The sequence below is a fragment of the Leiobunum rupestre genome, chromosome 11 (assembly GCF_980474605.1).
Source record: "Leiobunum rupestre chromosome 11, qqLeiRupe1.1.hap1, whole genome shotgun sequence".
In the NCBI taxonomy this organism is placed as follows: Eukaryota; Metazoa; Arthropoda; class Arachnida; order Opiliones; family Sclerosomatidae; genus Leiobunum; species Leiobunum rupestre.
The window spans coordinates 49,555,086-49,566,107 of NC_143394.1; the positions used below are offsets into that span (position 1 = coordinate 49,555,086).

At 40.0% G+C, this 11,022-nt stretch overlaps 1 protein-coding gene across 1 annotated transcript; it reads left to right on the top strand.

The window, feature by feature from the left end:
• The first annotated feature begins 1,394 nt into the window (after positions 1-1,394).
• Positions 1,395-10,328, top strand: LOC149923139 (retinal homeobox protein Rx1-like). The gene is made up of 2 exons (XM_090162358.1): positions 1,395-1,571; positions 9,077-10,328. Exons 1-2 carry the CDS (start codon positions 1,395-1,397, stop codon positions 9,743-9,745), a joined length of 846 nt encoding a protein of 281 aa, XP_090018484.1. The 3' UTR covers positions 9,746-10,328.
• Positions 10,329-11,022: the final 694 nt, after the last annotated feature.

The following is an 11,022-nucleotide window of genomic DNA, read 5'->3' on the forward strand; positions in this document are numbered from 1 at the left end:
TTTCCAATATCATATAATGACTCGCAAACCCAGGAAATCAATGACTGCACTAGGAATCGTAGATATCCAAATATCCACACCAATAGAAAATGTATTAACAAGAAGCGAAAACCTTACCATTAACAAAAGCACAAAAAGCCGCTTGACTAAACGACAGCTCGTATATAAATAAACGTCAAACCAACGCCACCGCATTAATAAAACTTTATCTAAGTCGATAAGAAAACCCGTAAATAAATTACAAAAAACTAACTAAGTGTACCACCCACGGGTTCTACCCTTTAACCATCTTATCTCTGCTGACTGCGCTAAAATAAGATTTGACCTTTAAAATTTCATACGTAAACAAATTTAGACTTTAAAAACTATTAATTTACTCTTCCACTTAAACTGAGCTTATAATTTTCAATAAACCGTAACATGTATCGGTGGTTCTGTGGTAGAACACTCGCCTGTCATGCAGGAGGACTCGGGTTCCTATCCCGCCCGATGCGATCGCAAATTGATACTAAGACGAATACCGTAATCGATTGGTGGAAACCCTGTCATTTGGACGTTGAGACGTTTATTGTAACCCTCAGCACTCGGTTCGTCCCAAAAGTCAATAAGAAGAAGTTGGAGAGAAAACACTCATACATATAAAACGCAAACACAACCAATTAATCACCCACAACCACCATAACACAGCTCAACATTCCCACACTACGCATAAATATTAAAATAACAAAATTTCTAATAAAACTAAATTGTAACGAAAGAAATCACCAAACCCTAGCCAACCGCAAATTTATCCGTTAACGCTCACCATCACAAGGTGGTTTTCCCAACCTTTAAACTGCAAACACGTTTTTTCGACTTTGCCCCGGTAACGCGTTCGCAGCACACAGACAGACAGACACACACACACACAGAGACAGACAGACACGGTGATTGTATAACCCCTCCGAGGGGAGGTAAAAATTATGGTTTTGCAAAGATTAATACTTAATACCTAGGAGCAACAAACACAGCACCCCACACAAGGAGAACGCAACCCGTCAATAGTCGTGCATTTTGTTGCGTCCAGTTTTCATTGGTTAAACGGTTTAGCGCCTGCTGCCGTCGGAAGGGGGAAATTCGGAAAGTGTCTTCCCCCTTTCCGTAAAACGTTCAGCGAAATGGCTCGTCCATTGAAATTTGTACACAACACTGGGTTAGCGTGTTTAAAGGCTAGCTGCGTTCTCCTTGCGTTTGTTGCTGATAGTTAAAATGAATGTTAAATTAACGTTTTCCTGCGGGTATTTCCGGCAGGCAGTTCCGGCCTCAACGATGAGCCATCCGCGTCGAATGATTCCTTTTCGGACGGCGGTCGTCCGGGCTCTGCCGCCGGAGTTCACGGCAACTCCGAATCTGGGATGGGAGGATGCTCGGACATGGAGGGTCCCAAGAAGAAACATCGAAGGAACCGAACCACTTTCACCACGTACCAGCTGCACGAACTCGAAAGGGCTTTCGAGAAATCTCACTACCCGGACGTCTACAGTCGAGAGGAACTGGCTATGAAGGTCAACCTGCCCGAAGTTCGAGTACAGGTGAGGTGTCGCGTCAATTTCACCTTGGATAGTTTTGGTACTCTTTGTGTGCGGATTTGGGTTTGTTCCGAATTCGGTAAAGGGTACACGACGGAAGATCGTGGTTGGACGTTGCTCTCTTGGGTAGATTTCTACTTATCTGGATTAGTTTAAGTTAGGTTAGCTTAGGTTACGATGGGTTAGGGTTTCGTTAAGATCGGTGGGGTAAGGATAGTTAGTTTAGATTATGTTGGATAAGATTAGAATGGGCAGGTTTGGGTTACGATTGTTCAAGTTTAGATTAGGATTGGTTATGTTGGATAAGGTTAGAATGGGCCATGGATATGGTTAGTATAGTTTAAGTTTAGATTTAAACTAGATTAGGTTGGATAAGGTTAGAAATTAGAATGGGAAGGTTCAGTCATGGAAGGAAAAGCATTTTCTTCCATGGTTTGGTTAAGCTATGTTTGCTGTTTGATTAGGTTACAATAAATTAGGTTCGTCTAGGTTAGGTTAGCTTTAGTTGGATAGAGTTCAGTTAGGTGGGGTAGGGTCAGTTACAATGTTCCGAGGTGGAAAATTTCAGGTGGCCAATAGTGTGGAAAATAATGGAAAATTCCGGCCTGGACAAAGGTGAATTTAGTGGCCAATCTGGACAAAAGTGGTCAAGAAATATTTTACCACAGAAAACTGTGGGGTGGCGGAGTGGCTAGCACTTTCGCCTCGCAAGAAGAGGAGCCGGGTTCGATCCCAGCTTGTGGCACTGGATGAAAACTCGGAACAACTCCTTCTGCGTAGAGTTTGCAAGTTCTCTCCCCACTGGTTTAAGGGGTTTTCCCTCGAGACCTTCGGTTTCCCCTTCCATAAAAACTTGTTGAGGTTAACGGTAATAGTTAGTGTAGGGAGCTGTTGGCTCGAACGCGTGGCATGCAGGGCTTGTCACCACCCTCCTACGCATTATAACCCGGCCACCTGAATTAAAGGCTTCAAAAGTCGCTTGATGACTTAGGCCTAAGGTGGTGCCTTGGGTATTAGCCTAGCTGATTATTATTATTATTATTATTAAATTATAAAATAATAATAAAAAAATATTTTAACGCAGAAATTTCAGATTTGGGCTACTTAAGGCAAATATATATGCATAGGAATGGTCAGACTCTGATTAACGTTAGAATAGTCTGTTAATTTTACAATAAACTTCTTAAAAACTGAAATGCAATTACTTTTTTATGCTTTATTGGCCACTTTTGGCCACTGGCCTGGACTTTTTAGGAACACCCCTAAGTTAGGTTAGGTTTAGTAGGGTTAGTCTACGTTTCGTGAAGTTATTTCGGGTTGGATAGGGTATGTATAATATAAGAGTAGTGCAAAACGAGGCGTGTCCAAGCTCAAAAGATCGTACGACTAAATGTACTGATTTTCGTTCTGTATTTTGGGATAGATTTTTAAATTGATCTTGGTGTTCACCTTGGATTTCGGATTTGATCCTAGATTTTGATAGAAGTATCATAAAGTACCGTGCCTTTTTTGTTTAAATGTGGCTCTTACGAGAGCGCGCTACACTCGCCAGAGGAATATAGGATTTTCTAGTGCACGTGCAAATCGCGCGCGCGATGAATATACTAAAAAAGACGTGTTTTGTGACGTAAGAGCAACATTTTAACAAGTTGGGCAAGACCACTTTTTATAATATTTCATCGAAGAATAAGAACGATGGTCGAAGAATAGAGAAAATAAGCCCGCATTCGAAAACGTGTAGGGATAACTTGTAGGATGGTACCTTTGCGTGTAGTTCCCCGTACCCGTTTTCTGGGCGTTTTCTGGTGTTGACAGTTGAATTAACGTGTCTAAAAAGTCCAAGATTATACTAATAATCAGCTAGGCTAATACCCAAGGTACCACCTTAGACCTAAGTCATCTTGCGACTTTTGAAGCCATTAATTCAGGTGGCCGGGTTACAATGCGTAGGAGGGTGGTGGCAAGCCCTGCATGCCACGCGAGCCAACAGCTCCCTACACTCACTATTACCGTTCACCTTAACAAGTTCTTATATAAAAACAATGTAACGCACCCCAATACAGCCTGCCTTTGCACAATGACAACCATCTTAATCAAATTTAACTTGTATCCTTTTTTAGACAGAACGATTTCAGGTCGAAGTTAACAAGTACGATCATAAGTGAATAATATAGTTACATAAGTGTGACACTCTCTATTCTTTACGTGCAAAAGTTTTACTTAGAGCTATTCACAAGACAGACTGCATTACGGGCTTCGTCGCCGTTTTGCGTCCGCTTGCTAACGCGTCACACGTAGCCTTTGACAGCGCCTCGCTAGGGGGAGATTTTCTTGTTGTGTAGACGTCACTTTGTTACTAGCTCTCAGTAAAATATTCCCCAAAGTGACAAACTTATGGAACAATATTATAGGCTTATGGTAGGATTCATTAAAACATAAATTACATTTTAAGGGTTTTTAATGTTTTTAACTTTTTATCGATATAAAATGTCTAATATCAGAAAACATACCACAAAACATGAATAGTGTTACTTTGTTAATCAGTTTAAACTAGTCTAGAGGTATAGTTTTACTTTTAGATTCGAAAAACTGAGGGGAAAATGCCGCTTTATTTAAATTTGCAAACCATATTAGACTAATCATGGAATTAAAACTTTTTTATTTTTGTTCGGTAAAACACGGAAAATATTCCGGAAAAAAAGGCCTCGGTCATTTTCCGACTTACAACGCTATATTTAAGTCTCGCGAGTGTGACAATAAAATCAAAAAAGCGCCAAAACCCGCCCACATCATTGGGCAGAAAGCCATTACGTAATGAACTGAGCCGCGGCGTCATCAAAGACCATTAAGGGCTACAACAGCGGACACCTCATGCATCAACCTTTCCTCCCTTCAGCCAAAGGGGGGAGGGCCGAGATCCGATGTATAGCACCCAATTTTTCAAAAACCACGACCCACAATGTAGAGATCATTTTTTCAACGGGTTTTCAAGCACTCCCGCGAGATACATTAAGCAAAGTGCGAAGGCGACTTAGCCATACGTTTCTGATTAATTATGTCACCCGTAGCATTAATTACTCTAACGAATTTATCTGGATAATAATTATACGTATTCGCTTAAGGTTCCCCAAACCGTAACAATTGAGAGTAATTTTTAAAAAAACTACAGTATTATAATGTCAATTAGAGTTACAGCCTGATGAAATCGTGCCCTTTTGCACGTGCCAATATTCCCACAATATTTTGGCAAATAAAAAGAACCATTCATGTATTACAATATCTTTGAAAATGACGTTATATAAACAATTACTATTCATTCGCTTATAGAAAAAAAGTATCATTATCTTTATACCAGAATAAAAAATCCGAAAATGTATAAAAGAGCGTACGACAATGTATTTACGCGATTATAATTAGTGACATTATAGGGAACGTTATGTGGAATTGTGGACACGAGTTGGGTGGGTCGAATCTGTCGAGCTCGCGTGATTAGAAGCGAACACGCGTTCCTCTATTTTATTAAGCGAGACCATTGATTGGACGTTAATTTCCTGACTGCAATTATTTTGTTTTATATTATATATAACGGGGACATTGTCGTTGGCTGTCAAGGCAGCCAGCCATTGTGGTCAATAACGCGATAATTATGTATAAATAGTGACAGAGCGAAACCTTCACAGTGTCAATTATTGTTTACATTTTACAAGGATTTTCTCATTGCATGCCCTGTTAGTACGTAGAATGGATATTAAATTTTGATACAACGTTTGATATTTCAACGAAAATGATACTTAAATAAGTCTGCCCGATTAAAATTGACATTATTACACTTACAAGGAGACGACCCGTAGGTTATTTACACCGATTTTGTTTAAATTCGGGGGATAAGTAGACCTTTATGTAACTTGAAATTTCCCAAAAGGAAAAGTTTCGACGGGTTTTAGTTTTGCCAAGGCAACCAAAAATGTTTTTGATTACTGAAAATATTCTTTACCCTATGGATATATACAGGATGTTTCAAAAGGTTATCAAAAAATTTGGTTTTGCGCTTGTTGCAGCCTACTTCCTGGGGCTAGTAGGCCACAACTTGAAGCTCTCTGGTGCTCTTTTAACTCATCGTAGAAAAATGGGAAAAAAACAGGCATACTTCTCAACTCACCCCCTACAACTCCTCCAAATTTTTACTTAAACTTTTGAAACACCCTGTAGGTAAAATGAGTAAATTAGGTAAATGCAAGTAAAATTGACTAAATTTTGGTTATAGAAGTAAAATTGGTAAATGTCATTAAATTGGATAAATTTGTTAGTAAAGTGACTAAATTTAAATAAATGCTATTAAATTGACAAATTTTAAATAATATAACCCAAATTTGCTTATTTTCCTCCCCAAATCAACCTGGAATTACCCGATGTACAATTTTTTTAATATAATTGTTTTTTAATATTCTAAAACATTTTAAAGAAAGGACCATTAAAATCGGCAATTTCTCCGTGTTAATTTCCATTGGGAAAGGTAGGTTTTAAGTTATCAAAAACATTTATGGTTGCCATGGCAACACTAAAGCGCGTCGAACCTCCTTTTCCTTGTTAGATTGAATTCAGATTTAATTAATTTTAATAACAGTAAAAATGTATTCATTTCTACGGTCGGGAAAATGATTATGTTGAGACTTAAAGGCCGACTCCATATTTATTCGGTTAACTCTCTTTCTCACTGGTAGTCGGCTGCTTGCATAGCACGTGTGTCGTGCAGCGAGCCAGCTTCCAGTGAAAGAGTAAACCGAATAACTATGTAGTCGGCCTTTTAACGGTGAAATTTTTAGCAAGGCTATTAGTTTGATTTAGGTTAAGAAAATTTTAACTTTTGGTACCAAAATATGTTTAAAGAATAAGCCTAAATATTCGTTCAGTCCATTTTACTTATTATCTATTTGTGTTAGAGTCACTAGGAAGCTTTTGAAGTATTTCTATAGCAAAACTAGAAAAATATCGTTTAATTTTGAAGCGGGCTTGTTTACTAGAACGCGTTTTTTGTTGTTCGTGGAAAAATATAAACTTCACAAAAATAGGCCTGTATAAAATACATTAAATTGGACAAGAAAGTATCTAAAAAAATATTCCTCGCGAATTGTCAATTTCGGTGAAAGTTGAAAAATAAACGAAGTGAGAAAACGGGAGACAACACGTGAGAGCGGCACATTTTTCTTTTCCCCGGCTCTACACGTTATTATATTCATTTTTAATGCATAGATTTTATAAAGTTTGGCAGAACGATTTCAAATATTCATGACACGGAGGTCGCGGGTTACCACCCTCGCCTGGCACCCCCCATTCCGTTCGACGCCGCGCATTACTATGTATTGAACCCCTCCCTCGAGCAAATCGAATATACAAGGGTAACCTCCCTTGTACTCCCGGACTCCCTGCTATCTTTATTTGACCAGAACGGTAAGAAAACCACATTTGTACTGTTCCATCGAAAATCGATTTTCTTATTGAAGTTTCTGTTTCAATTTCTTTACATCACCCCAGACTAGCAGCCTTTTCAAAATTCCACGAAATCGTTCTCGACATGCCTAGACCAGAAAGTTGTCGCCTATAGAAAGAGTTTGTTTGCTATATATAAAGTCATTACCTTTGTAGAAAAAGATTCCATTTTCTTTCGAAATGCTAATGGTACCAAATATATTTATCAAGTATGCAATGAAAAGCGACAAATAACCTCTTACCATTAAGCGCGCAAATAATAACTTCAACAGGGTGCTTTTGGTACCAATTCAGCAGTGTTCTTTTGTTAAAATGAATCCAAGGAACACGGAAAGGTAGCGCTACCTTTCGAAGATCTCTAAGCACTTTGTGACCAATGTTAGTAAGATATTTGATCGATTTCGACCAAAAATAACCACACCTAGATTTTCTCTTAACAGAAGAAACTGATTTAATTTTTATCTTTGTCAGTAACTTTAATATTTTAAAAGCCATTATCAAGTACGAATGTCAGTAATTTGATTCACCAACACTAAACTACGTTTACATTAAGTCCCAACAAAAGTGTCGCTCAAAATATAACGTAAACTGCTCGCGGACAATCCAAAAGCATTCTCTGATAATTGACGTAACCATTTTAACACAATCCACGATTAGAAAACTTACAAAAACGTTTTACAAATTACCTCGTCTTTGTAAAGGCAATTGATAAACGCGTAAATATATTTACCGTTTACAAAGTTTGTCCGATCACGCGGAGGGGCGTTTAGGGAACGCGAAATGAGAAAATCGCCAAATTTGGTGGCAAAAGTGGTGACCAATGGCGGGCGATCACGCGAGAGCGTGCTGACCATGGCAGACATGAACGGAAGTTGCCGGACTCGGAAAAAGAGGAGAGAAAAAAGGAAAAATAATTGACCAGAAAAGCGACTGATTTCTGAAAATATCCTCGGGTAGCGTAGCTCCCCCTGTCGTTGTCGGCGGTAATGAGTAAGGGGAGTAATCACTGGAGGAAATTGAAGGTAAACGTTCTAATAAAGAGCTCTAATATTATTAGCTCGGAGCTCCTCCCTGGACTTCCTCTCTTTTGGTTCTGTCGATTTTCGCTTGTCCCAGTGTTTGTTGGCTATAGATGAAAGGGTAGCCGCGGGACAGGAAACCTTTCTTTGCCCGGACCATTTTCGTTCGAGCCCAGCTCCAACTATACAAGGCCGTGTTCTGTCCCAGCTAAATTGAAAATAATTGGGAAGTTGTTACAGCGCCAAGAATTATACCTCGGTTCCTGCGAAACACGCCCTTCCTGCAACCGCGCCGGACTTTGCTTAAAGATCTATTTCCCAATGACTTTATTTCGTTTTTCTTAAAGTTTAATTTACGTTATAATTCGTCTAGAGGGGGACTTTATTACAAGTGGTGGTGTTAGCCAGTGGCGTAGATAAGGCCCCCGCAGACCCCGCAGTGCGGGGGGGGGCGGAGCTTTAGTGGCCCCTAATTTCGTATCAAAGTATATACTAAATACCGGATAAAATTCCGAATATTGTTTCGCGGGGGGGGGCCTCGCGGGTCTTAGCTACGCCACTGGTGTTAGGATTTCGATTTTTTGGGGTTCCTTAGAACGATTTTGGGGGCCCTTTTTTATTTGCTACAGATAGCAAAATGTGGAGCTTCATCATCAAAATTTAAATTTCTACCTTAGTAGAATTTCAAGTAATTTTAAAGGCCTAGGTTTTCTTCTGGCTGTCACCCTTTAAATTTACTTTCATACCAAACAAATACCCTGGTGGTAGGCCAACGTGTTCCGCGGTTGGCCTACCACCAGGGTATTTGTTTGGAAGTTGTTTTAAGATAAGTAAAAAAATGAGAAGGGGTTCCCCCAGAATTAGGTGGATAATTTAGGGTTCCATGGCTAAACAAAATTGGGAACCGCTGCAAGGGATCTTTCTTTTAAATTCCTCCAAATTTGAAATAAAAACTGCGAATTCCGAATGAAATCTTTAACCAAACTTGACTTTTGCAAACAGGTGTGGTTCCAGAACCGGCGAGCGAAATGGCGTCGGCAAGAGAAGCTGGAGAACCAAAACGCCCTGCGAAGTCTGGGCCACTCTCCGCCGGACCATTACCGCGACTACCCCGTGGTGTCCTCCGCCGTGTGCTCGGCCCTCAACCGTTCCTCTCCCACCACCGTCTCCTCCGGGCTGGCCGCCAGTTCCCCTTCTTCGACGACCATCTCTCACCCGCCACCGCCGCTCTCGCTGGACCCGTGGCTCAGCTCCACCCTCTTGGGGACGTCTTTGGCCGGCTTGCCCGGATTCTTGAGCCATCCTCACGCGGCCTACCCCAGTTACTTGACCCCGGCGGCGCCCAGTTCCGCGTCGGGCCCATCCATCGCCTCGTCAGTTCCGAGAGGAACTGGTAGCGTCATTCCGGGGACGGCGGCGGCCCTGGCGGCTCTGGTTTCGGGGGCCTCGTCGGTGGGCGGAGTCTCTTGTTCGGGGCCCATCAGCCGCAACTCGGTCATCTCGCCCTCGACGACCCCCGGCAGCAGCCCACTCAACTTGTCCGTGCAGAACGGGGATGGCCCCCAAACGGAAGACGCCGGAATGGACCCTCGAAGTTCCAGCATCGTCACCCTCCGGATGAAGGCCAAAGAGCACGTTGAACTGATCAACAAGAGACTGTCGGCCGTCTGATAGTTCAAATATCGCCTCCTAGAGATCCAATTTTCCACGGAAATGTCATCGGTTTTAACGTCTTTCAAACACTCTACACTTCTTTTGAGTTCCAACCTTTCTAATTTTATATTTAAAGCCTATTCTAACGAGCGAACGTTTTTGCCAAACTTTGTTGTTGAGCATTGTTTTCTACTGTCCTTCGCGAAACACGAGATTTCGCGCGTAAACTCTTAATTCTTAAAATAAAATCCTCTTCTATTACTAAATATGTTAATTTATATTAATAAAGGTATTTAAATTTAATAATATCATTTATGTTTGCGTAATCAAAACGATGTGTACCAAAATTATTAGATTTAAATATTTGGCGCTAAGCCTCGGTCGCAAAAATCGGCCGTTTTTCCAAACTTGTCCAGCAATGTTTTGTAAAAATGCTGGCTCCGGCGAATAGGCTTTAACCTTTCTCGAGAAACGACAGAACTGAACTCGACAAATATGACGCCAACATTCGCTATCAATCGAATAAAAACATATTTATTAATTGTAAATAAACAAAAATGTTAAAAGTTCCCGCTTTGTATGAAATCGCGCGCTGTCTATTTGAAACGATTAAACCCATATTTGCTCATATGTGAAAAACAGAAAAAAAAACAAATACATAAAATATGACTGTAACCCCCTTCTATAGCTAATGCGAAATTAATGTTCATATAGTCTTTACTGTATAATTTAAAAAGATGAAACCAGATAAAATTATTATGTAAATAAAAATCAATTTTTAAAAAAAACACTCGTTTTCGAATGATGCAAAATGGTTAAATTATAAATTCTTGAAGGTACGTATTTATAAAATTTTAATTAGTGAAATTATACTTAGTATGTTTAAAATTTATTTGCAAAGGTACGTATTCGCTAAGTTTTAATTAGTTAAATTCTACTTGGAAATATAAAGACGTAACCAATAACAAGTACTCTCCAGTTGGGTATATAATCCTTAATTTCAATTACAGTTAAACTTGAAAGGAAGGCAATGGTTAATTAGCGATCCTAATTAATCAGAACAGAGCTCTTCAAACTTTTAAATAATTTGAAGAGACGTCCCCGAAAGTATCATTCCGCTAGCTTAAGTCGCAATTTGCTTAATTAGAAAAACATACGATAAATGTTACCGACGAATAATTCGGCAAGCCACCGCCAGGAGGCGTCCTTTCGCGACGCAATAATAATTATCTTTTCTTTTCCCAAGCGTCCGACTTAAGACGAGACGAATCGTACGGACAGATACGGATTGCAGT